This window comes from Kluyveromyces marxianus, chromosome 3 (assembly GCF_001417885.1).
Source record: "Kluyveromyces marxianus DMKU3-1042 DNA, complete genome, chromosome 3".
In the NCBI taxonomy this organism is placed as follows: domain Eukaryota; kingdom Fungi; phylum Ascomycota; class Saccharomycetes; order Saccharomycetales; family Saccharomycetaceae; genus Kluyveromyces; species Kluyveromyces marxianus.
In genome coordinates, this window is record NC_036027.1 from 1,207,378 (window position 1) to 1,233,689 (window position 26,312).

The 26,312-nt window shown below is 39.2% G+C and overlaps 11 protein-coding genes across 11 annotated transcripts; 4 read left to right on the forward strand and 7 right to left on the reverse strand.

Moving 5' to 3' along the window:
• Positions 1 to 139: 139 nt before the first annotated feature.
• Positions 140 to 1,801, reverse strand: PRR1 (serine/threonine protein kinase PRR1; the record flags this gene model as incomplete). The annotated part of the gene is made up of 1 exon (XM_022819089.1): positions 140 to 1,801. The coding sequence occupies one exon, from the start codon at positions 1,799 to 1,801 to the stop codon at positions 140 to 142; it is 1,662 nt and encodes a 553-aa protein (XP_022675690.1).
• Positions 1,802 to 2,433: 632 nt separating this feature from the next.
• APN1 (DNA-(apurinic or apyrimidinic site) lyase APN1) lies at positions 2,434 to 3,507 on the reverse strand (the record flags this gene model as incomplete). Its single annotated transcript, XM_022819090.1, has 1 exon — positions 2,434 to 3,507. The coding sequence occupies one exon, from the start codon at positions 3,505 to 3,507 to the stop codon at positions 2,434 to 2,436; it is 1,074 nt and encodes a 357-aa protein (XP_022675691.1).
• A 311-nt stretch (positions 3,508 to 3,818) lies between these two features.
• Positions 3,819 to 4,964, reverse strand: RAD27 (multifunctional nuclease RAD27; the record flags this gene model as incomplete). The annotated part of the gene is made up of 1 exon (XM_022819091.1): positions 3,819 to 4,964. One exon carries the CDS (start codon positions 4,962 to 4,964, stop codon positions 3,819 to 3,821), a length of 1,146 nt encoding a protein of 381 aa, XP_022675692.1.
• A 1,047-nt stretch (positions 4,965 to 6,011) lies between these two features.
• On the forward strand, positions 6,012 to 7,187 carry ABF1 (DNA-binding protein ABF1; the record flags this gene model as incomplete). Its single annotated transcript, XM_022819092.1, has 1 exon — positions 6,012 to 7,187. The coding sequence occupies one exon, from the start codon at positions 6,012 to 6,014 to the stop codon at positions 7,185 to 7,187; it is 1,176 nt and encodes a 391-aa protein (XP_022675693.1).
• Positions 7,188 to 7,476: 289 nt separating this feature from the next.
• Positions 7,477 to 9,180, forward strand: ATP25 (Atp25p; the record flags this gene model as incomplete). Its single annotated transcript, XM_022819093.1, has 1 exon — positions 7,477 to 9,180. The coding sequence occupies one exon, from the start codon at positions 7,477 to 7,479 to the stop codon at positions 9,178 to 9,180; it is 1,704 nt and encodes a 567-aa protein (XP_022675694.1).
• A 44-nt stretch (positions 9,181 to 9,224) lies between these two features.
• Positions 9,225 to 10,163, reverse strand: KTI12 (Kti12p; the record flags this gene model as incomplete). Its single annotated transcript, XM_022819094.1, has 1 exon — positions 9,225 to 10,163. One exon carries the CDS (start codon positions 10,161 to 10,163, stop codon positions 9,225 to 9,227), a length of 939 nt encoding a protein of 312 aa, XP_022675695.1.
• A 349-nt stretch (positions 10,164 to 10,512) lies between these two features.
• MTG1 (putative GTPase MTG1) lies at positions 10,513 to 11,661 on the forward strand (the record flags this gene model as incomplete). The annotated part of the gene is made up of 1 exon (XM_022819095.1): positions 10,513 to 11,661. One exon carries the CDS (start codon positions 10,513 to 10,515, stop codon positions 11,659 to 11,661), a length of 1,149 nt encoding a protein of 382 aa, XP_022675696.1.
• A 307-nt stretch (positions 11,662 to 11,968) lies between these two features.
• On the reverse strand, positions 11,969 to 14,332 carry SET3 (SET domain-containing protein 3; the record flags this gene model as incomplete). Its single annotated transcript, XM_022819097.1, has 1 exon — positions 11,969 to 14,332. One exon carries the CDS (start codon positions 14,330 to 14,332, stop codon positions 11,969 to 11,971), a length of 2,364 nt encoding a protein of 787 aa, XP_022675697.1.
• A 765-nt stretch (positions 14,333 to 15,097) lies between these two features.
• On the reverse strand, positions 15,098 to 16,420 carry fap2 (NAD(P)/FAD-dependent oxidoreductase; the record flags this gene model as incomplete). Its single annotated transcript, XM_022819098.1, has 1 exon — positions 15,098 to 16,420. The coding sequence occupies one exon, from the start codon at positions 16,418 to 16,420 to the stop codon at positions 15,098 to 15,100; it is 1,323 nt and encodes a 440-aa protein (XP_022675698.1).
• A 678-nt stretch (positions 16,421 to 17,098) lies between these two features.
• IME2 (protein kinase IME2) lies at positions 17,099 to 19,456 on the reverse strand (the record flags this gene model as incomplete). Its single annotated transcript, XM_022819099.1, has 1 exon — positions 17,099 to 19,456. One exon carries the CDS (start codon positions 19,454 to 19,456, stop codon positions 17,099 to 17,101), a length of 2,358 nt encoding a protein of 785 aa, XP_022675699.1.
• A 3,914-nt stretch (positions 19,457 to 23,370) lies between these two features.
• On the forward strand, positions 23,371 to 26,280 carry KLMA_30573 (threonine/serine exporter family protein; the record flags this gene model as incomplete). The annotated part of the gene is made up of 1 exon (XM_022819100.1): positions 23,371 to 26,280. One exon carries the CDS (start codon positions 23,371 to 23,373, stop codon positions 26,278 to 26,280), a length of 2,910 nt encoding a protein of 969 aa, XP_022675700.1.
• Positions 26,281 to 26,312: the final 32 nt, after the last annotated feature.

The window sequence follows — 26,312 nt, forward strand, 5'->3', positions numbered from 1 at the left end:
AAATTACTGAACTTAAAAGGTACGCAATGTACTTCTTTGTGTAAGTACTTAATTATATTATATATAGGTTTAATAAATTTATATTTCTACATTACAGTTTAATTGCAATCTCTTAGAAAAAATGGACAGAGCTCTATTTTCATACGAAATTTAAGGTTTCCACTACGTCATGAATGTACGGAGTATCGTATATCTGATTGATAGTCCAACGTTCACTTTTCCTAACAAGAGTATGATTGACGATCTCTTTTGCAGGGTGCTCGATTTCAGATACTTTCAGCCATTTCCAATCGCACCGAGCAATTCTGTGAGCAATTGATCTTGTTCTCCTTGAGCTTTGACCGGGAATTGGATCGAAGGGTAGTCTATCTTCTAGCAATGCATATCCGATTACACCGAATGCCCAACAGTCGCTTAAACGCCCATCATAAGGGAGACCTAACAAAATTTCAGGCGAAACATAGTCCTCAGAGCCACATCTAGTAGTACACATTTCATCCGGCGAAATCTTTTTACATAAACCAAAGTCAGCAAGTTCAATTAGGTTTTGCGAGTTTAATTGTTCCGGATTTTCATGCAAGGAAAGCATATCCGCCAATCTATATCTTAAAAGAATATTCTCCAACTTAATATCTCTATGAATGACTAAATTGTCGTGTAAGTATTTTATCGCCATGGAAAGTTCTGCTAATATTCTGGTGAGTAACCAATCTGGTATTTTTGATTTACTAGCTAAGTCAAATAAATCCCCACCAGCACAGAACGACATCACCATATCACATCTGGGTAGAGCTGACAATTTACGTCTTCCACATAACGGTCTGTCTTCGGTAATAAATGCGGTATCATTTATGCCAAAAAGTTTGACGATACATGGATGGTCTAATGATATCAATGTGGTTAACTCTCTTTTCAAAGAGCTTTCTACTCTGCTTAATAGTTCTTTGTATTTTGGACTATTTGGAGAAGAGCTGGATAGTAATTCTTGAGGGTACTTGATATGTTTCACTGCCACTTGTTTAAGCTCCGGTGACGATGCTTCTGCACCTGGTATGTCATCCGCATTTTCATATAGAAAGACTGTACTAAAATTACCGGATCCTATTTCCACCACCTTACGCCAGTAATAGCTTTTCCGTTCTTTGCTATTTACTAAGTACCCCTTTATAAGTGTTCCATCCGCTAGTTCGTTCTCATCAGGCCTTGTTGAAGAAGGTGGGGGGCTAAGTTCAATAGTTTCTACAGTTTCAACGATGACCTCTTTCTTCAAGTTAGGTTTTTCCAAATTCAAAACATCATTTTCACCAGTCAGCGAGATCGATCTTTGTCCCGCAGAGCCTGGCTGTAATGAGTTGTTTGGGATATATTCAGAAAGAATTCTACCCTTGAGGTTTTGTTCAGCATCCAGGTTCGCATAAGTTCCTAACTTCGAAAGCTCCCTGTCCAAAATATTCTCTCGTTGGTTGAATATATATTGATTGGAAACATTATTTGAGTCGAGTAGCTCCTTTTCCGTTTTTGCTTGTGGCACCTGCGTGCGTCTTTTTTGTATCTGGATCATAGACTCGCTAGTCGGTGACCGACTAGTATTGGCTCTAACAGGAGATTCAAAGACTCTTCCCGTAGGGGTTGGGAGCATATCCACATCATTACCGCCGCGATCCCTATTATTAAACTTAGATTCAATTCTGGAAAGTTGTTCCTTCTTGTGTGCACCTGGAAACTCGCCTTGCTCAAGTTTCGGAGTTTCGCTCAATGGTAATTGAGTACCTGTTTCGCTTAGAGTTTGAGCTTCCTCCATGCTTTTACGTAACCTGTTGATTTCTCTGTGTTCGTCAAGTATACTTATTTCGAAGCTCCCCTACTATATGCTGTCAAAAATGCCAAGTACCTGCCGTGAGATATAAAGCGTTCCCACCCTTTTGTCCTTAAAACCGGTACCTTTATCAGGGTTCAATTGGTGAACTTAACACTAAAAGTAACAGTGATATTAAAAAAAAAAAAACAACTCGCGCAAAATTTCACAAGTATATAACGACCCCTATAAATGAGTTAAAGAGTCCAATCTTACTATGACACAGACCAACTCCTATACTAGTACCTTATACCCCTCTTGGTGAAAGAGAAGTAAGGCTATGTACTCCTGCTCTTTGCTACCGTATTTACTCCTTACATCATTGCAAACTTCCAATTATGTTATTTTGTCTGTGTTTGGTTTTTTATACAGATTTGCGCTTTTCTTCAAAGAAAATGTAAACATTTGAGAATGAGGTGCAGGACAAAAGGGGTGGGAGATTGAGTGGCGTATACAAGTTGTTTATGGGCTGTCCGTATTAGATAAAGTACATGTACGTAGAGTCTTATACATTAGCACGTTGATGTACTTTTTTGTTTAGAAAGAGTAGTGTGTGAATGTTATGTTTACTACGTAGTTTATTTTTTGGGTTTCTTGGCAGTTAATTGTTCGGTGATTGAGGGTCCTTTTCTTTTAGTAGCAGTTGTCTTGGCTTTGCCCTTCGCAGTTTTTTGCTTTTTGTCAAGCTTGGCCTGGAACTCTTTGCGAGACTTTTCTCCTAGCTTGCTTAGTGTTGCGCATTTTTCCACGTACTCTTTGTCGTTTTCCTGCTTTTGTAGGTTTTCCAACCATTCAAGTAGTTTTATTTCTTCACCGTAGCCATTATCGTCCTTTTGTGGGGTCTCGAGCACGATTGGGATACCTTGTAGGAATTCAGAGTGCGCTATGATATTGAAGAAGGCGAGCCCTAGGTACCCTTGCCCTAGAAGTTCGTGTCTGTCAGCGTTTGCTGCTAACGGAGCCTTGGAGTCGTTGAGATGAATTGCCTTTAGATACTTCATGCCGACAATTTCATCAAATTCTTTCCAAAAGCGGTCGAACGATTCCTGGGAAGAGATGTCATACCCAGCAGCATAAGTATGACATGTATCGACACAGACACCGACTCTTGTTTTATCCTCTACCATATCTATCACTATTTGTAGGTCGTGTAGGTCGCTACCAATCAAGTTCCCGTGTCCAGCCATGTTCTCAAGTACGATGTTAACAAAAGAGGTTTCCTTTATAGCCTTGTTGATATATTTCGCAAGTTGTTTCAGTTGTTCTTGGTGATCTCCATCTAAAGAAGAGCCCGGATGAAAGTTGTAGTGGCCAATCCCCAATTGCTCACATCGTATCAAATCATCGATGAATGCACCGTATGCCTTTTCAGCTTTCTCTTGGTCTGGATTTGCTAAGTTAATGAAGTATGATCCATGTGGTAGGATATCCGTTAGTGGATTGTAATTAAACTTTTCGCAGTTTTCTTTGAACTTAGATATTTCCTTCTCAGGATATGGTTTCGAGACCCATTGTCTTGGTGACTTCAAGAACATTGCAAAAGAATTGCATCCAATAGCGTTGGCATTGGAAACACTGTTGGAGATCCCTCCGGCTCCGCTAACATGGGCACCAAATTTAAATTTTGAAGTAGTAGATCTTACGAAAGACATGGTCGTGGGGTGTCTTGTTCCTTGTTCCGGCTTCACCAATATTTTTCACTCTTCTTCCATATATAGATGTGCTTTTAATATGAGAGGCTGTATATTTTTTTCAAAGTCTTAATACAATGCAGATGAATCAATGAATGAATGAATGAATGAATCTATGACAAAGCATAAAACGAGGTTGTATGGAATACTATAAATATTGAAATAAAACAAAAAAAAAAAAAAACCATAAGCATGCAGAGATGGAACTAATGTAATATCTTTTGTATACTATTTACAATATGTCCATATATACAGATATGCATGTATATAGATCAACGTCTTTTACCGATTTTGCCCTTGGCAGCAGCTTTTTTCTTTGCATCTTTGGCCTTTTGGGCAGCGGCAGCGAGCTCTTCTTTAGTTTTGGGTTGTATCTTGAAGAAGGAGTCAAGTCTCTTTTGCACACCAACCTTTAGACCCTTGCGTAATCTTTCAATCCCGGACTTGATTCTGTCCTCGTTGAACCCCTTTTCCTTAACCATGAACTCGATGAGTTCATCTGCCTTTGGTTCTTCCCACTTAAGAGTAATTTGGTCACTGGGGATCACGTCTGGTTCCATGAAAAGAGCACGGGCCTCTTTGTACTGCCATTCTTCAGGGATCTTCCACCTGCCATTGGATATTTCGCCATTTTCGAACTTCTCCACAATATTCTCGAGCGATCCGTGCTCCTTGATGAGTTTCAACGCGTTAACAGGTCCCACACCTTTGATACCCTCGCAATAATCACATCCTAAAATGATCCCCAAATCGATGAATTGGGACTGGGTCAAGTCTAGCGTGTTATAGATGACGTCTGTGTCAAATTCTTGAATTGGAAGTTTTCTGGCCTCACTAAAGGTCAAATGTCTTAGTAAGACAGGGGTCTGGTAACACAACGTGTCCATATCCTCACTTGCAGCTGCGTATACTTTGCCCGACTTGGCCAATTCGGCGCACTGGGCTTCCGCTTCAGCAGGCGCTACCACGTAGGGGATCCCCATAAGCGACAGTAGTTTTTGCGCTTCCTCGTTGTGCCAAGGAAGCACTTTCACCAGCCTACGCTCATGCTTGATAATTTCTGCCTGTTCCGTGGCCTCCTTGAGCTTTGCCTCGGTATCCTCACGTCTAACCTTCCGCTTATCGAGCTCATACTTCTTCAACTCTGGCGGTTTACCATCAAAAACATAGCATGGTTTAATACCATGGTCTATCATCCTCAAAGTTCGGTAGAACATTCCCATGAGATGCGACGTTGTTTCACCATCTTCGCCGGCAAGCTGCACACCGTCCTGCTGTCTCACGGCAATAAGAAACTGATAGAGCGACATGGACGCATCAATTGCCACTTTCCGACCATGGAAGTACTTGATGTCTCTGTTCTTGATTGCATTGGGCACCTGTTCGGATATTAGGCTGGCGAGGTTCTTGATACCCATACTTTGCTATTGTAATTGTATGTATTTCAATACTATCTATCCTCTGAAAGAGTTTAATGGTTACTCAAATTAAACAAATCGTATGCGATACGAGGAGCCGTTGGTGTTATGATAATCCAGTGAATAGACTCTTTCCACCCGAGAAATAAGCTGTGACCATCCTTTTAATATGTTACAACGTTTTACTTTACCAATGAGTATGACATAATAAAGGAAAGAGAGCAGGCAGCAGCTGGCAAAGCGATGTGCGATGCGCGACGACGCGTCGTCACTTGTATACTGTGACGCGTCGTCCAGGTCTCCATCCGGGTAAATGTTTGAATTTATTTTTTTTTTACTTTTTCCTTTTTCTTCCTTTTAAAAAAAAGAAAGATATCACGTGTACGTTATTTCTTCTTTCTCACCGGTTACCCTCACTTATGTGTGTGGGTGTTATTGTTTTTTTTTTTTTTTTTCCTTCTTCCTCTTCTTCTGCCGAGCGAGAGTTTCCCCGTTTTTGTCAATTTTCTGACATTTCTCACGAGGGCATGAATTTTATAACAACGAACGAACAACGTACCTGATGCTTTAGAGAGGACATTGTTGTTGTTGTTGTTTTGGGAAGAGCAACGATTTTGGTAATCGAGAATTAGAGGAAATCTGAATTTAAGGGTTTTGTTAAAAGGAAAGGACTTATTTTATTGACTTTGGTGTTAAATAATTAAATTATAGTTTTAAGTTGTGTGGTAAAATATGTCTTTGTATGAGTACAAGCATCCGATTATCAACAAGGATTTGGCGCAAGCCGATCCTGTGATGGGCCAGAAGCGGACGTTTCCGACGCTCGAGGCATGGTACGATGTGATCAATGACTATGAGTTTCAGTCGAGATGTCCAATTATTTTGAAGAACTCGCACAAGACTAAACACTTCACGTTTGCGTGTCATTTGAAGAGCTGTCCGTTCAAGATCTTGTTGTCGCACCAGGGCCCGGTTTCTGTGCAGAATGGCGATGGGTCGCCTGGTGTAGGCGTTGGGGATGAGCATGGGCATCATCATCATCACAATATGCACGCACACCACCATCATCATCACCAAAATGGGCACACAAACGGACATGGCAATTCTGGTGATGACGTTTCCGAACAAGAGGCCCAGCAAGATGATGAAGATGATGACGCAGCTGTCACAGCAGCCATCGCCGCTGCAGTGGCTGCAGTGGCTGATTCCCAGGAGACTATTAAGGGGCCATTCGCAGTGACGAAGATTGAGCCCTACCATAATCATCCGTTGGAATCCAACCTCTCGTTGCAACGGTTCGTCTTGACCAAAATTCCAAAGATTTTGCAGGTAGACTTAAAGTTCGACGCAATATTAGAATCGCTATGCAATGATGAGGATAATACTGTGGCCAAGTTCAGGGTGGCACAGTACGTGGAAGAGTCCGGGATCATAGATATCATAAAGCAACGCTACGGACTTACCGATGCAGAAATGGATAAAAAAATGCTTAGTAACATCGCTAGACGTGTTACTACATACAAGGCCCGTTTTGTGTTGAAGCGCAAGAAGGAAGGTGTGTACATGCTTCCAAACGGCCATCAAATATCGGGAGCAGACCAACATCAACACCAGCTGCAGCATCAACATCAGCACCAGCACCAACATCAGCACCAGCACCAGCACCAGCACCAGTCACAAGATCAACACCAAAACCAACACCAGCAACACGTAGGTAACGATAACCACGTATACCAAGACAGAATACACTCACAGAGTGACCAAGACGAGGCTGGTGTACACAATCTGGACGATAACAACGTACGGGTAGCTGCTGCTGCCGCTGCCGCTGCTGCTGCTGCTCTACAGTCAAGAGATAGCCACGTAAGCGAAGAACTCAAACGAACGCTGGAACAGGTCCAAGATGAAGATGGCATCGAGGATGATAATCACAGCTCTAAAAGACAGCTACATAGATCAGATAGAGATAGAGTTGCGGAAGCCCTCAAAATGGCTACAAGAGATATCCTATCAAACCAAAATGTCGATTCGGATGTAAACGTCGACGTGGACTTAGTTACTGGACACAAACAGTTGTCTCCTCATGATGATATGGCTGAACAACTAAGATTGCTCTCTTCGCATTTGAAAGAAGTGGAAGCTGAGGAAAATGTCTCTGACAGTAATCTAAAAAAAGATGACGTTCAGGATGAAAATATACAACCGGAACTCAGAGGACAATGAAGCGAGAGAGAAATTAAAGAAAATACACATTCATCTCTCTTTTCCCTTTGATGGAGAGGCAATGTTATCTCTCTTGTAAGCCTACGAAAACTTCTTCTTCTTCTTCTACTACTACCTCTATTTATGTAAAATTATTGTATTATGAAATATTGAAAAAATGTCAATCTCAATTGTTAAAAAGCATTGATGCTTTCAGCAAGGAATATAATGGCTTATGAATGAATGTAAATGTATAATTGCTATATGCTTGAGCCATCTGTTGAGTGGAATATAGATATATATAACTATCATGTTGAGACCGGTTTCTGCACTTTTACGTTATAAGCTGGGCTATATCTGCCGAAGAACCGGACCATCGTTGCTGTATCGAAACTTTAGCAAGACATGTCTTGTCACACAAGAAAATAAACCATGGTACCTAAACGTACCAGAGGTTAAAGACACGGATAACAGCTCGCCATTTATTACTCCTATAACTTTTCCCTCGACCCCAGTTCCACATTCAGTTAAGATCATATCAGAACATTTGAATGATAAATTGGCAGTCACAAACATTATTGTATTCGATACTGCACATTCAAATACAACGACGTCTATCCACAGTATGGCTAAATATGTGATAATTGGGACAGTTAGATCTTTCAGACACCTTCAAAGCTGTAATGACGAGCTAGTGAAGTTTGTTAAGGCGGAGTTCGGTTGTATTCCTAAATCTGAAGGTTTGATTACCAGTGGAATATTAAAGAAAAGGCAAAGACGTATAAACAGAAAGACTAATATTGGAAAGGTAACCAAGAAGGAACAAGATGAAAGTGGATGGTGCTTGATCGCTTCTAATGTTGACGGAGTATTCATCAATATCATGACAGAAGAGAGAAGAAATGAACTAAACTTGGAAGAATTATATTGTCCTCCTGAAGATATGGAACAATACCAGAAGAAGCAGCAAGAACAGCAAGCGAAAAGCTTTGTGGACGAAGAAGATAATGTGTTACTTGGGTTGCGAAAATTGATGATGAAAAATACAAGAAGATACTATTCTACTGCTGCTAAGAACTCTACTTCTGTTACTCTAGAAGAAGCTCTAACTATCCAAGATTTAAAAGCAGCATCAAATTTATTACAACAAGAGCCAAAGCCCTATCTAACTATAACTTCCGTCCTTGGAAGCTTACCTACCCTTATTGAGATTGATACAAAAGGTTGGGTAGAGCTCTTCAACCAAGCAACATCGACACAACATCATTTGGATGAAGAATATTGGTCTTCAAGGTTCAAATTTTTCCAGTTACTCTACTTATCAAAAACAAATAACTTGCTTAACTCAGAACAAAGGAAAAATGGAGATGTAATATCTCTAAACCAAGAATTAAACTATTTCATCAATGATTTTTTCAGATTCAAGCAAGCGATGTTATACCAGCCGACAAGGGAAGAATTGATTAAATTCATTCAAATCTGCAACCATTATATCAACATGCAACCCAACTATAACGGTTTAATGAGTGCTAATTTCTGGATAACCCGTGCCCTTAAATCATATCAATATAATGATCCGGAAGCTGTCCATGACCCAAGGGTGGTGAGACTGCTATTAAGTTCAATGCATAAAGGTACTTCTAATTTAAATGCTCTTTATGAATACATTCATCTCATAACCAATGAATTTAAGCTTAACCACCTTTCTGATAACATCATTAAAGAAATCATTGGAGCATTGGTTGAGACCGCCAATTGGGCTGTATTATTTAGGTTCTGGAATCACTGTTTGATTGAATTTGGTGGTGACTCTGGGTTATGGGCTTTCTTTTTGAAATCTCTATTAGAAAAAAACGATCCATATATCTTAGCTCAACTAATGGAAAAGGGAAACTTGATTTGGATTTATAGAGCGAAGGTAGAAATCAATCCGGAATTGAAAAAAGTTCTAGTTGAACTCTTTGATAAATTTGATAATCGTTACACGAATTTAAAAACACTACTAAACTTGTAAATAATACACTTATTCAGCGATATACATTTAATCTTGAAGTCTTTTTATATATTCAAGTTTTTGTTTAAATACTCCACGAAAAGTGGTTTCACTCTGTCAGCTTCAAGATTTCTGAGTCTATTCATTGCGACGAATTGGCGCCTTATTCTTTGCAATTGAGGCATTGTGCAATTTTGTAAAGAAACATCAACATAGAGACAGGCTGGGTCATCTATATCGGAATGGTCCGGGGTTAGAATTATTCTTGAGATACCTCCGCTAACTACATTATGTTGCATGTATTCCATGATACTTTTCACAACAGCACTAGTCTCGGAATCTAAAATTTGTAGAGAGTTTGTGTGTGATGCCGCTTTAAGTATGGTTGCATTGTTAGGTTTCAATTGTTGTAGGATTTTTTCTGCATCCCTGTCATCGGTTTTAGACTTGAAGACAGTAGGAAACAATGCTTTACTAATATCTTCATATATTGCACTCACATCATCTTGTGGAGTTAATATGGTGAACAAAGGTGAATCCCATCTGGTTTGTGGATTTGGTTCTTCATATCTTTGAATTAATGCATTTAAAAACTCTGGTTCCCATGGTGTATGAGTTTCGGTTTCCTTGCTGTTCCACTCAACAAGTGTTGTTATAGGACACGCGGTATGGATTAAGCAATATGTTGTCATGACATTCTTAACTTCGCAATGCAACTGGTAGCGGAAGCCTTTGATGTAATTCAACGAATCAACTACAACAACTTTTTGTCGAGACAAATCTCTCTTCACGACTGACATAATCTTTGAACGAGCTCTTCTCTCCTCATTGGAGCCTATATAATCATCATGAGATATATTTAAGGTTTCGTCAGAATGGTAAACAACAGAATAATTGGATAACTTCTCATTTGAATCGATGGTTTGTTGTATCAAACTAACAATTTTTTTAGCAACGGTGGTTTTACCACTGCTAGGGAACCCAGTCAATAAAACCAATGGCATTTTATGAGCTCGCAAACTTTCTCCAGATTCAAGCCAACGACAGTAATATCGTCTTTGTTTTTTTTTGGCACCACGCTTATTTCTTTCAATTATATACTTCACCTAAGCTCATCTCATCTCACTGCATGGAATAAGTTGAATTTTTCAATATTGTTTAATTTCAGCTACAGAAAAGTAATTTGTATTGAAATAAATCTCAAAAAGCGATGAGTTAAGATCAAAATGATAATAAATAGAAGTAGCATAAAATATGTCTAGATAGTGTATAGAAACATCTTGTATCAATCTGACAGGTAATTTCAAAGTTTTTGGATATCACAAGAAAATACGTTAATGAATAAAGAGCAGAATGCAGCTCTCTTACTCTAGAGTCATAAAAAGGTGTCAATCATCTTTTGTTCCTAGGATGGTATTTCCCGATTTCAATATTCCAACAACGGACTTCAAAGGCCATCAAATGAAGGCTATTCAAAGGTCCCAAAATCTTTTACCTCAGCTTAATTTATTAGTGGAACTAAGGGACAGCAGAGCTCCTATCGCAACACGAAACCTCATTTTTGATTATTTGTCAATGGAAAAGAAGGTAGAAAGGCTAGTAGTTTATACGAAAACTGACCAGTATGATCCTGTTATCAAGGACTCTTTAGATAAATGGCACAAGGAGGTTGGTGAAGATTACATTATGATCGATGCCCGAAGTAAGAAGGGCAGTGAAGACTTACTTCATATATTGAAGTGGAAATATGATCAATTTATAATAAAGGAAGACCCCGCTAAAAAGGCTGTGGGGTTGCCATTAGGGTATAGAATTCTAATAGGTGGTATGCCAAATGTCGGAAAATCGACCTTAGTCAATAGTCTGCGGTTTACAGGGTATAATAAGCTAACTTCTCTAGATGGGAGCAAGCCTAAAAAGGTTGCAAAAACTGGTGGACAAGCTGGTGTCACAAGAAGCACCAGTGAATGCATTCGTATTAGCGATCATAAAGGGGGGATATTCCTCTATGATACACCAGGTATATCTCTTCCCGGGAAGGCAATGAGTAAGCAAAGAATGCTTTCTTTGAGTTTGTGTGGCTGCGTAAAAAGTAATCTCGTCGACCCCGTTATACAAGCTGATTATTTGTTGTATCTTTTGAATTTACAAGGAAAATTCCAAATGTACTCTCGTTATACTAATCGACCAACAAACAATATCGACGTGTTATTAAATGGAATACGAAGGAAGGTGGGGATGACAAATGAAAATGCGGCTGCTATATACTGGACGGATGCATGGAGACAGGGAAGAATCCTTAAATCAGGTTTTAAGTCTGGCTCTAAGAAAACCAATGGCTCTCTTTCGGCTCTTTTCGAATTAGAGCCCCTTCTAGACACCTTCCAATACAAAAAAACGATGGAAGAAGAATTAGAAATACTGAAAGGCTGGGACATACTCTCTCGACCAAATTTTAACAAAAAGGAAAAGCATCTATCCAAGGCCAACAAGCTATTTTAGTATTGCAATTTAATTAAAATGATATAGAATATTAAAAGCTAACAGAGAGAACACGTTTGCCCAGTATATAATAAGTTATAACTAGAGTTTACTATAATCATAGATAAACCTATACCTTTCATTATTAAGTCATCTTTTTGGGTAGCATAAAAAAATGACCATTGTAATCATGTAACATAATTGTGGGATTAGTAAAGTCGACTAATAAATAAAGATCTGAAGTAAGGAAAAGTTGGAAAAATGAATGTCTTTAGCAATTTCTTGAAAATATGGAAGTTGTTGTTTATTTCGCCTGGAATATCACGACTTATGCTGGTTTAATCTTTTTCTTGTAATCCGCGAATGATAACTTTTTTTTCATTTGAGAATGTGGATTGGTGTTTGGAGAAGATGATTGACTGGAAGCCCTGTGTTTCAAAGTGTTGGTATGATGTATGGAATTATTCTGTGAGGATGAAGCTCTATCAACAGTAATTTCTTCTGGGTGTGTTGCTACATCCTGAGTAGAAAATGATTTTTCTTCTGTAATAGTCAAACTGATTGGAATTGCTAAATCAGCTGGATTTTTAACTTTTGTTTCATTGAAGCTAAATGGGCCTTCAGTAGAACTGATTATACTTTTCATTGGAGAACTTCCTGTTTGTTTTTTCGTCTTCGATACTCTATACTTCTTACCTCTGATATTGGTAGCATTTTCAAGTAAGGGAGTTTTCTTATCAAGTTGATGATCTTGTTCCTCTAAGACTTTCAATTTGGTAGCATTGAACTTCAGTAACACTTCGCTTGCCCTAGCAGCATCCGAAATTGCAGCATGAGCAAGTTTACAAAGTATTGGAGTTTGCTTTTTCATTTCTAATTTGTTTCCATGCAAGATTTCATTTAACTTGTAACGATTGTTCATCTTTGACTTCACAGATCGAAAGAGTGACTGAGAGTATCTTTTAACTTTCAACAAGTAGCAATCTTTATTGTTGTTCCCACATGCACAATCGCAGCTTCCTAGAACAGTATCAACAGAATGAATAAGCCAGTACTTTTTGGGTTCTTCAATGGAGTCAATATTTTCATTCTGATTGATAAGCTTCCATATTGGATGTCTCAAGTCCCAATCCCACTTAATATGAATTTCATCCCCTTTATTGATAGGCCTCAACGCTCTGAGCACGAATTTCACTTCGTATTCGCCTTTGCCATTACTAACCTTGATAGTGGCTAATTCAACATTAGGGTTACATGATCTTCTAAGATATCTAGTCAAGTTCCCACTTAATCTTGCGTCGATGTATATTGGCCAGTGAGGGTGAAAGATTACCTTTGGTTTTGCTGTTCCCCAGACCCTATAGTTATTTCTAGGGTCTTCTAGATATTTCCTTTGAAAGTCAACCTCTCCTAAAAATTCCTCGATGTAATCACCTTCATGACAGTTTTGTTTGACATAGACACCGAGTTTAGGGTATCCTGGAAACACTCGTGAGTGACTTGCATCAGAATACGACTTGATTTCTATAGGAATCGGAGTGAAAACAGGTTTGAGGCAAGGCAAAACCCAGTCATCATTCGAATGATCCTTTACAAATCTTTCGGTATATTTATCCTTGTAGTCATTCCTTTCCAATGGAAGATAAACTGCTGGATACGCGTCTTTTGTATTGATTAGTACAATATTTGTTAACGGGTCAGTAGAAGTAACAGCCTTTGTTAGTTCAGCGCGTTGATCCTGTAAATCTGGAACGCTTCCGTTACGAGTTTCTTTTGAGTTGCTAGTAGATTCCTTTCTATTTACCTCTTCCATTGAGGTACTGGTAGTGTTCCCATTTTTATTGCCATTGTTAGGCACTCTTCTGCGCTTTCTATTCTGGATATTCCTGATTCTCTCTTGTTGCTTTCTCTTGGCCATCTTGACATCAACGACTCTAGGATTGCAAATGTTACAGAGGAAGTCATCAGGTGCATCGCGTTCATCTTCTATTCCATAACATATAGCGTGTTGCCAACGGAAACAATGGTCACATTGAATTGTGAATCCATCATCGTCATTGAAACCACAAATGCACGTAATCACACCGTCATCCGGGTCAACAATATATGATTTTGGGACTGAAGCAAATCGATCCGATTCCGATTTGTCTTTCTCTGCTTCCACAATTGTTTTCGTTTCTGGTTTCTCGGTTTTTGCCTTTTCCGTTCCTGAAGTTAAAGCCGATATTTCATGCTCGTTTATTTTACCTTTCGAATCTGGTTTCAGAGTAGAATCATTACTCTCTGCTTTCCTTTTCAACGGTAGAGGTACTGTGGCTGCCTGAGCCAAAGCAGCTGCCGCCACCATTCCTTTCTTACTTCCATTCTTCTTGGATTTGTCGCCTGAGTCCCTGCGGTCTTTACCGTTGTTACTCCGTAAAGTTTCTTCTTCATCCTCGTCATTCACCAGTGCAACTGAAGCTGGTCCTGGAGATGCCAAGGTATTGACGTGAAGATTCATGCCATTATCTCTTTGATTAAGTGATGAAGTAGGAGTCATTCTATGGGTTCTAATTTCCGATTTAACATCATCTTTACTTTCATCACTTGTACTACCAACAGAGTTTGTTCGTTTTGAAAACATTAGCAATGTCGATGCATCGTCTAATAGCGATTGATCATGCGCATTTTCGGGCGGTCCTTTCTCAGACATATTGTATACCTTTGTTAGTAACTTAGATGCTGAGTTTTTTAGTATAGCCTTTTCGACCTATATCAAAGGAAGAATGATCTGAACCTAACAGAAATTAAAGAATAAAATTTGTACGCTTCAGTGTCCACTACTGCTGCTCTTTTATAATATTCAGGTGTTATACCTTATCAAAATAGAGCCCCAGAGTAGCTCGGATATGCCGTAGTACCGTTGCTAACAGTAATATAAAATCACTTTATAATTTAAAGTGCCAAGGTAAAAGGGTTCTTTGTACAAAAAACTCCCTACAAATCTCGTTGAGACGTTAAATTCAACTGCTTGATCTAGTCTCCTTGATTCTACGCCCTCTGTATCAATGCACGGTCTCCTAGTAACAGTAATAGAGGAAAGAAAGAACTTGTTGCAAACGATTAAATCCTCGTTTCTCTGTATTTGATTTGTTTAGGTTTACTTCGTTTGTGAACTATCTTTTTTTTTTTTTTTTTTCAAATTCCATTTTTTTTCCTCGAGAAACGATTCGGATTTTCAACTTTAACGAGGACAAAAGTGCTGAGCGAGCTGCACTGAACGAAGAAGTCTCGTATTTGAGGGTAGAAACAGCCCCGACAAAAAATTCCGTTTACGGGGTGATTTTGTTGGCTACTATACTATTTACTGATTGTTTATGTCTAGTGATTATATTGGTAATTTTTTAGTTCTATTTGTGTGTATGCTACGCTACACGATGACAATTAAAGTTTAAGTTGGGTGGAAAAGTAAAGAAGCCTATAGCTTCGCGTGTCCATAGCTTTCTTTGAACCATTCCACATCTTGGATTGCTAATTTTGTAGGTTCCACCCTCCACTCGATTTCTGCATCGTTCCAGTTTGCTTCTCTGAAGCTCCATTTGCGTGCTAGAGGTTCTGGTAGCTTATTTTCCAGTTTTTGTTGAATGTATTTGCCTATGTTGGGGAGAAACTTGTATGCATGGCCCGAATCACCGCAGCAGACGTACACGTTACTCATACCAGGGACCTCGTCTATGATGAAATCTGAGTTTGCTGTGTCACTGACCCAGCATATCTTGCAGTCAATGATATCCCTTAGCTGCGATTGTGTTCCAGAAGTGAACACTAACGAAGGTAAGTATTTACCTAATACCGTCCTTATACGAACTGCCGCGCTTATGGGTATACTAGGAGCCGTATGTGGCTCCAGCGTTCTATACACAGGATATGATCCGTTACTTTTTCCATCGTATGCGGACATAGCGCTCGTGCAGATTTTAATCATCTTGGTTTGAGCATCAGGAGGGAAGATATAACCAACGCTACTATTAAAAATTACAGGGATATCCTTGAACTTCTGGTACTCTTCATCTGATAACTGAACATGGCCAACATACAGTCCAGTGGCCTTTACGTATCTCTGCATTGGTAAAATCGCAGAGGTGTTTGCACCGCACGCAATGACAACCTTTTTACCATGAATTCGCTTTCCAGATTCACACCGGACTACCACACTTTGACTTCCATCTCTAAACTTTTCCACTTCTACAACACCATCATTCTCTTGGAACACTACACCTAACGATTCGGCATATCTTTTCATTTTTAACAACGACTCTCTTGCAAAGCCAATTCCACAGTCGGGATTATATCGAAAAATATCATAACGCTGGCCATCAGAAAGTTGCGGAAACTTCCCTCCGCATGTTAGATCTTTGAACTCCTTAACATCCCGACACCTCGAAAATTTCTCTTGTAATAACCTCAGACTGCTCTCGTCAAAAGCATATCTTCTTGTCTTAGGATCTTGAACTACGCTGATTCTTCCACAGTGTGAATAACAGTCATGGAGCAACCTTGCAGGTAAAAGTGAAGAATCTTCACCATTCCAATAGCCCATGGCTTCAACAGCAAGTTCTGCATATACCATGTCATTATACTCCAGTCTTACAATCTTGTTGTAATCATTTGCGGCGCTCAAAGGAGACGGTATCGGAAACTTGTCGATGACTATTACTTTGTAGTTGGTCCGAGCTAATTGAACAGCAGAGCTCAATCCAAACACACCTCCTCCAACAATAACAACTTCATATCCAGACATTGTTCTGTGGCCAGAAATTTCAACTAACTATCGTTGGGATGGTTTTTTAGGCTATGTTACTACTGCTGGAAGCTATGTATAGACCGGAGTTTTCGATTTTGTATAACATATTCTTCTTTTTTTTTTTTTTTTTTTTTTATTTCGTACATTCAAGAAAAGATACGTATACTTATATGTACATACTATGACTTCTGATATTTAATCATCATCCAATGGGTGAGCCATTACAAAAAAAAAAATAAGGAAGTTCGAGTACTGGTAATTTTCCTCGGAAGAAAACGGAGCCATATGCTTTGATTGATGCTATAGCTATATTCGCTTAAATTTTCAAGTCAAGACAGTTAAGCAAAATAATTTCAATTCCCCTAGAATTTCAGGCATCATAAGAATAAAGAAAAACCTTTACGGGTATACGTAAAATAATACCATACATACAGTTTGTTTTTTTTTATTTTGTTTCGGTTTTCGTTTTTAATGTCGAAATTAAGCGATACTGATCAACGTAGCAGTTGATGCGATAGACATATACCTTAAAAACAATACAGAAAAATGCATGGGAGAATAGAAGAATAAACGGGGAATGATCGACGGATGGGCTTCTTCTTATCTGTTATGATCGTTAAACACAGACGAAGTAATGTTGTGCTTTTTATATTTTTATTTTGCCATATCGTATTCTTAAAAACTTAAACCATCATGAATTGAATGATTATGGGAATTAGAGTTTTGAATCAGATTCTGTGATATCTGTTCGGAGGAATCTAATAGACAATCGAGTACTCTCTGTTGAACTGCCCTTTCCAGCAGATTCCTGGGGATTTGTTCCTGCAAATCAATTGAGTCGTCAATAGCCATTCGGTCTGATAACGTTGGGCATACTCCATTAGAATGTGTGTAATGTCCCTTGGTGCCGTTTGGTGGTAATTTCTTAGCCATCATTTCTTGGTAATAATTCAAGAGACTATCTGGATCATCATCTTCATCATTTTCAAGATCTTGAGAATTACGAACAATATTGTCAGTGTTCTCGTCCTCATCGATGGCTTGGATTTCATCCGCTAAGTTTTCATCGGTGTCGTATTCATTCAACACATGAATCCTATAGTTCTCTTGGTCCATTTGAACTGCGTCTGATACGTCATTGATGTCTAGATCCCCGTTATCAATTTCTAGCTGACTGTTGCTTGATTCTTGATATAGTTCAACTTTCTCATTCAATTCCTTTGATATTTGTTGTGAGCCCGTCATCGTTTCCATACTATCATCCAGCTCAATGGTGAAAACTTCGTTATCATTATTCGCATGGTTAATAATATTCAGCTCATCCATTCTATCGTTGTGACCCGCTAAAATATCCACATGTTCCTGTTGTTGTTGCTGTTGTTGTTGGTTGTGATGGTGGTGATGGTGGTGATGGTGATTTGTGTGTTTATGATCATGCAGCTGCTGTTTTTGTTGTAGTTGTGGTATTTCTCCAGATAATCTTTCGTCGATTCTTCTATTTTTGTTAGAGTTATTTTCATCTATTGCATCTGTCAGCAAAGCTTTACCGTATGCCTTTTCATTAGGATTGACATTAACATGATTTTTGTTAGTGGAAAATTTGAACCAGGATGCAACCCCACTTCTTTTCTGCTGCTGCTCTTTCTGATGTTGCTGCTGCTCTTGAGACAAAATTGAATGATTAACCTTTTCAATCTTAAGAGCTTTCTGAGGGTTGTTGAAGTTAGGAACGATCCCGATGTCAGCTTTTGGAGGTAATCCTGAAAGTATACGGCTCCATTGGTTTGAAGCCAAGGAATTGATACCAAGTTTACTTGCAATCATTGAACCCTCTTTGCCGTTTGAAATATCACCGCCATCAGCCTTCGCCATCTTAGCCTCCTTTATTACGTATTCCTTGAAATATGGTAATGCACAGAGTTCATTTGCAGATGCTCTGTCATTAGGATTCCATTTCAAACACGATGTAACAACATCATATAGATCTTCTAGCTGTGGATTTGGTAAGACATCTCTTATCGTTTTACCCTCTACGTAAGGGAACTCATAGTTCAAGGCCTGATATAATGATTTGCAATCTGGCCATGTACCTCCGAAATGTTCTTTACCATTTGTAGAATGATCAGGAGATCCTAAAAGATCAAGTATTCTCCATATTTGGTCTGTTTCATCTGAACCTGGGAATAATGGTGAGAAAGTTGCTAACTCTACCACTACACATCCATAAGCCCAGATATCTAGTGGTTTAGAGTAATATCCTTTTCTCAATAGTATCTCCGGTGATCTATACCAACGCGTTGAAACGTAAGTTGTGTAGGGGGATCTGTTGTTGACATGCCTTGCTAATCCATAATCTGCCAACTTTACTACATAGTTGTCAGGGTAGTTGTCATCCTCTAACCATTTTTTGCTGAAGTATCTATGGGAAGGTGAAATTAAGATATTTTCCGGTTTAATATCTCTGTGGAAGAAATCATGATCATGAATATGTTTGATACCAGCTAATATTTGAAATAAGATAGACCTTAGAGTGGGTAAGGAGAATACTCGTCTCTTTCTGTGATTCATCAATTGGTAAATATTCTGCTCCATGCATTCCATAACGATGTGCAAGTGGTATAAGGAGTCATCGATGAACATCTCATAGACAGTCACTAGATTTTTGTGTGCAGGGATTTGTAGAATGAATTTTATTTCCCTTACTCTAGTGTAGTCGTGTAAGGTTGATAGTCTATTCATCATTGTTTTAATTGCTACAATTCCCTTCTTCTTGTAATACCAATTTTCTTGTTCGACATTCCTTATTAAACATTGATCCATTAGGGTTTCTGGGTACATGGAAGATATCTCTTGTGATGATTTCTTCATGTCAAATAACGTTTCGGCTAGTGTGACAGATCCAAAGGACCCTTTCCCTAATTCCTGAATCACATTGTATCTTGAATCGATATTTTTGAGAGGAATGTAGAAGGGAGGGTTATTAACGTCAGGAGGGACGAATGAGTCAGCAGGTTGTAGTTTGAGACCAGGCATTTTAGGTGTTTTCTGCGTATTATCTTAAAGGGAAAATGTTATTCTCTTTAGTTAGGTTTGGTATTTTTGTGTACGTTGTTGTCTAGGCTCTCTGTATATTTTATTTTATTTTTTTCTGGGGAAAAAATAAAACACTTAGAGCGGCTGATAATAGAACTGAGAAAGTGATCTTAAATAATAATAACCAACCTGTTTGAAGCTTAAATTTAAGTTAAGTTGAATTAATTTGAAGAAATTCTAAGGTTTAAAATAAATGCCTCCTTATATTTGAAAACTCCAAGCGGAATCACTTTGTGCCTATGTCGTTTTGTGTCGCTTTGTAGCTTGCTTCAGTTTTTTTTTTATTGTTTTTTTTTCTTTTCAAATCTGCGACGCTTAATTGATTAACGGTAGAGAAATGAGAGATCAGAAAAACAAATCAAAAAAAAAAAAAAAAAAGTGAGATAAATTGATTGTCTGACACAGGGATGAATGTATACAAATGACAATTGAAATACAAAAGAGGTAGTGGATATTCTTTTTTGTGACAGTATCAGTCTGTAACAAAGCAGAGTAAATGGTATTGTGGAATATCACTGGTGACAGTTAAAAATTAAAAGAGAAAAAAGAGGCAGTTCAACGAATCCGAACTAAAAAGACTGTGTCTTTTTTTTTTTTTTTTGTGAGTTCAGAGGCTAAACGGTTTTTGATCTTATCACAAAAGTTTCAGCGTGAAACTAAATGGGAAAGATAGAAAAAATTCTGTTAGAAAATGGCCGATACTAGCAGTACCACTTCGTTTGGTATGGGATCGGAATAAATGTTTTGCTATTCTTCACTTTCAAACAAAGTCAAACACTTGTAGTGAATAATGGTAGTTACCAATATCAAGGGAAGTTGTGCTATGTTAAGTTTAATGAAGACTTCCAATAGTATTTCTATAACAGTCAAAATATACTAGAAACTAAAGAGTTCTTTGGTAAAGGAGAAGTGGGAATTTTAAAACTCGAGTAGTTTCTCCTTATATACAATACAGACTGAACTAAATTTACTCCAATTATAACATTGAGGAAATTGGATCCAAACAGCATTCTAGTATTGTACTAGATCAATATAAATTAATATGCTTCTATTTAATTAATTAAAGATAATGGAGTCTTTTGCATGCCGGCTTTGCAACATATATATGTCGGTTTGTCCCTCCATTTCTAGGCTACCTGTCATATACAGTGACGGAAGTTGACCTGGGCGCTTAACTTTGGCGCTTCATATATATATATGAAGATAAGCGCTTAGCGCTAAAAAAAGTTTAGATATTGAATCTGTACGCAAGTCCTGCAGAAAACATTCAGCCGGTAAAATGTCTAGAATAACGCCCGATATAAAGTAGAAATTGTCGCTAATATAGGAGATCGGTATTGTGGATTTTCAGCGTAATGGATTGTTTTTTTTAGGTCCCAAATGATTACCTGTCGGCCCAGATACGTCGGGACAAAAGAATTGGAAGACAAAAATTTGAACCACACAAGCCCACGTACACAGCCTATTCGCAAGCAGGTGTAGGGGTTTGTAAGTAGGTGCCTGTGTATATTTGTTTTGCCCAACTCTGGAAATTACCCGCTGATCTGAAATACGCTACCGCTACTACTTCCACTACCCCGAGTGTATGCAACTGCCTGTGCACCTGCATATTTCTTGTATAACTTTTAATTTAAAATGAATGTCTCCCTCGCATTAATCCACTTACAGCGGCTATACGTAACGAATCAAGCAATAGTCAGAAAAAATGCAGAACCAAAGTTCTTCTAAGACGATAGACAGTTTAATCTAGCTGTGAGTCTTTCTGTGCATGCACGGTGTTTTCCACAGAGGGGAAAAAGGGCTGGCAATAATAAAATAAATATTACATATAAAAAAAAAAAAAAAGAAAGCGGCCCGAGTGGTCCGAGATCTCAGGTGGGTGGGGGGTAGGGGCAGTGGACAGGGGTACAAGGAGTATACGATATTGCAGTCGATAAGCATTTCTTGACATATTAAGTATTTTAACCGCCGGACACAAGAGTAACTAATTTTAAATATTATTTACCCTTTTAGGTAAAGAGCATAAGCGGTTATTACATAGTGGCGGTAGTTGCCGTTGATTTGTGCTGTTATAGTTTACGCTGGAAGATACTTGAGAGCAAGCTTAGCCACTGTTGCCTTTAGAATTGGCTTAACTCCACCTTTCTTGAATTGGTTTCTCTCATATACGTTTGCTGTTAATATTTTGACAGACACACAACACACAACACAACTTGCAAATCAAAGCATTTCTAGATTGCCTTACCTGGATCGATCTTGTTATTATATTTTGCTACGATATGCTGCTTCTATTTTTATTTTTATCAGAGTGAGTAAGTAGATTCAAGGAATTTCCCATGCAATTGGATTAAAAAAAAAAAAAAAAAAATTAAAAACAGAGGAAAACATGAAGGAAAGCATTAAAAAAAAACCCTTACAGATCGGGTCACATAGCCGATGACGCCCTCCTTCTCTGCAAACCATGATCCTCATATTTTTACTCCCCTATCTCGGCTTTTAACCAGTGACGGACACCCGTTATCTGCCGCAGCCGTACTAAGAGGTGCTCTTCGTTGCAGGGCCCAAGCACCTGAAGCAAATTTAAGCAATCTGAAGCAATCTGATACTGAGCACGCGCATGCGCATGCGCGTCTCTTTACGTCATATAATCTGGGAACAATTCAATTAAAAAAAAAAAAAAATGGATAGTTCTGTTTTCACGCACGCAAAGAGACGGCCGTAATCGAACAAGGGAACATCGGGACAAACCATCGTACCTAGAATGCTGAAAAGTCCTTATTGACATCACATTCTTCCGTCAATCGACGTCATTTTCACAGCAAAAACACCGGTTTCGACTGGAAACGTGTGCTATACAAAACACGCTAACCTGGCTAGCTCGATTCGAATAACTCAAGCAGTTGCGAGGCGAGAGTCTCCTACGAGATAACTACATATCTTGGACCCCCCAAGCGCGGTCACAGCAGCTTCATACATCTGCATTAAGCTTTCGGGCCCTACCAACTCAAAGCAAAAACCAACCCAAACATAACTGTGCTGCAGTATTCCTCTCTCCTCCTACAAAGCTAGGGGTCTCTCCCTCTACATAACAGCGAAGAAAAATAAACAAAGTAAAAAAAAAAAAAAGTGTACTACTGTCCAGTGTTTCAGCTTAAAGACTCTCTTGGCACGACCGGTTCTACGCATTCATTCAGACCCCCTTCTTTCCCTGCCTACCGTTTCCCAGCATTTTCACTTTTCCCTTTTCTTTTAACGTCTTTTTTGACGTTTTTCTTTTCGAGTATTCCATATTTCGCTGTTTTTTTTCCTATTTTTTTCGCTCTTTAGTGGGCCAAAGCCGAATGTAGTGCGGAGTACGTAATCAGCGCCTTGTAAACTGTACTGCGGTTTCCTCTCTCAAAATGTCTGGAAGCGAAACGACTTTTGGCGGTGGGTGGTACTGGTGCAAGTAGAAAAAGTAGTAGTACTAGTAGTAGTAGTTGGTAGTAAATGTAGAACCAGTCAGTGTAGTGTGTTTCTTTAATAGAGACGAGAAGCAAGAATTCTGGTTGTTGCGACGAGATACGTATAAAAGTAAGAATAGCATAAAAGTGACCAAACATGTAGCATGTGTATGTTTGAACACAATTTAGTTGAAATCTGGTTACAGATGTGTAAAAGCTATATAAAAGTAACCAGTCTGTCCTTCTTGTAATCTCGCAAACGCCATCTAGGATTTACGTGACGTTTGTATGGTTTTGTTTTAGGTTTGGCTATACACTGTTGATTCTTCTATTTTTTTTTTTGAAAGCAGAAGAGAGAGTGAGAGTGGCTTAAGAAACGAAACGAGCAAGTAAAAGTTGTTTTGAACAAGTATGTCTTCGAATCCCAACGAGAGATTTGGTTTTGGATTGCTCCGTAAGAAGCAACCGAAGCAGAAACGCCAGGGACGTAACGAAACAAACGAAGATGGATCCGAGTCCAGCGATGGATATTCAGACTTAGATGCAGATTATGTCTCTTCTTCTAACCTTAATTTACCTAGTTTCAGACCATCTGGCAAGTCTACAGACGAGTTGCGTGGCAGCGGTAGTCGAGGACCCTCCAGGAATTTATCACCATCTGATAGTGGTCAGGGACATCTGAAAACCGATGATCTGAACCAGAGACGTCAGATGATCGAGGACGACGCTATAGCTACCATCAGAGATAATTCTGGCGCAGACAGGTGCTTCGATGATGTAGATGATACAGAGTCTGAAGCATCAGCTCACGGCAGTGCGGCGTCGCCCGTAAGTAGTCCAAGCAGGAGCAAAAGACTTCAGTTCAAGTCTCGTCCCAGTATCATACCTGAGGAAGTCGTGGCTCCAGATGAGAAGGACTATACTTACGAGGAAAAAGATAATGATGACAAGACGCCAATGCACGAACAAGACGATACCGTATCTACACAGTCATCTGAAACTAAGATGGACCATTTCAGAAATCTATTTAGAAGAAGATCTACCATCCGTGGTCCCAGTAGTGAAACTCGCCCAAGAAGAAGCTCCACTGCTCGGAGAGGCAGCATAGGAATGAGAAACTTGAGCGGAGGCATAGAAGACGATGAAGCAAACGAGGGTTTCTTGCAAAAATTCCTGAATATGACAGGTGGTGGGTTGGTTCCAGGTGTCACTGGAGGAGAGGCCCCCGCTGAAGACGACCATGAACGCGTGTCAGGGCAACAGAACTTGGAAGACCCTCTCCCAATGGAAGATATCGATGCTGCAGCACAACAAATCGTTCAAGCCCATTCTAACATGGCTAAAAGAAATCCATCTGTTTCGCAAGGTATATCCGGAGGTTCATATTCCGTAGCGGGGCATGCAGATCCTGGTAGCCCTCAAAGGCCAACTAATGGTGCAGAAAGATACCAGGATCCAGAAAGCATAGACCCACATGATCCGATCACTCGTAAGGTGTCAAACAGCTCTGATCCATTGGCAACCCCTCATGGTGCGGTATCGCCCTTTGATCAATCAGCTGATGGAGCTACTATGGTTTCTTCTGATCATAATGATGCGTTCTACGTCCCTGCAATGGGTCATTACGATGACATAGACGACCAGGAAGATATGGAACCCTTAATGGTTGAAGGATCATACATCGCTCCAGCTAATAGGGTCAGAGGTGGTGTGCTAGGTTCTCTACTTAAACTCTATCAGAATCCAGATGACATGGCCTCAAAATCTCAAGTTTCACTAAACGAGTCATCTATAGAACAAACACCGGATCCTGGTGATCAGAATGATGCCTCTGGCGCCGCAAGTAAGAAGAATTTCAATCCGTTCCATAAGAAAACCAAGTCACAAACTACTTTGGCAGATGGGGAAAAACCATCTGCGGATAACAATTTGCCAAACTTTAAAGCTACTAGACCAAAACCTAAGATGAAGGCGGCTAAATTCAAAAAGAAACAAGCTACGGAAGCAAGAATCACTGTTCATATTGCAGATTTATTACAAAGACAGAGATTCATTTTGAGATTATGTAAGGCGTTGATGTTGTATGGTGCTCCAACACATCGTTTGGAAGAATACATGGTAATGACTTCTCGTGTTCTCGAAATCGATGGGCAATTCCTTTATGTTCCTGGGTGTATGATTATCTCTTTCGGTGACATGACAACTAGAACTTCGGAAGTGCAATTAGTCAGATGTAATCAAGGGTTAAACTTATGGAAATTACATGGCGTTCATTCTGTGTATAAACAAGTCGTCCATGACATAATGAGTGTTGAAGATGCTAATATTGAAATTGACAGAATCTTGAATGGTAAGAATTTGTATCCCCCTTGGGTCTCTGTTTTCTTGTATGGATTCTGCTCTTCTATGGTTACACCATTTGCCTTCGGTGGTGATTGGGTTAACATGGCTGTTGCGTTTGGCATTGGTCTTTGTGTTGGATTGTTGCAATTCATCGTCTCTCAAAAATCAAACTTGTACTCAAACGTTTTTGAAATCACGGCATCTATTGTTGTTAGCTTTTGCGGTAGAGCATTGGGCTCTATTCCAAACTCTAATATATGTTTTGGTGCTTCAGTCCAAGGTTCCTTGGCCCTAATTTTACCTGGATATATCATCTTGTGTGGTTCTTTGGAATTGCAAAGCAGAAATTTGGTTGCTGGTGCAGTTAGAATGTTTTACGCTATCATTTACTCGTTGTTCTTGGGATTCGGTATCACCCTTGGTGCAGCTTTATTCGGCTGGTTATACCACGGCGCATCCAATGAAACAACATGTGCTAAGAGCATTTCTCCATGGTATAGATTCATTTTTGTTCCTTGCTTTTCAATTGGGTTGGGTTTGATCAACCAAGCCAGATGGTCGCAACTTCCTGTGATGACATTCATATCTTGCTGCGGATACGTCGTGACATACTTCTCAGGAAAGCATTTTGCAAACTCTACTGAGTTCACTTCTTCTCTAGCAGCATTCGTTATTGGTATCATGGGAAACCTGTATTCAAGAATATGGAAAGGTTTGGCGGTTTCAGCAATGTTGCCCGCAATTTTTGTCCAAGTTCCTAGTGGTGTCGCATCCCAGAGTTCACTTTTAGCTGGTGTTCAAAGTGCCAATGCAATCGTCCATAATGGTACTACTACGGTTGTTCAAAATACAGGTAGCTCAACATCCTTCGGTATTACTATGATTCAAGTCTCGATTGGTATATCTGTTGGTTTATTTGCATCTACATTATTTGTATACCCCTTCGGAAAGAAGAGAACTGTACTCTTCACTCTATAGACATTTTACGTAACTTTGTCTTTTTCAATATG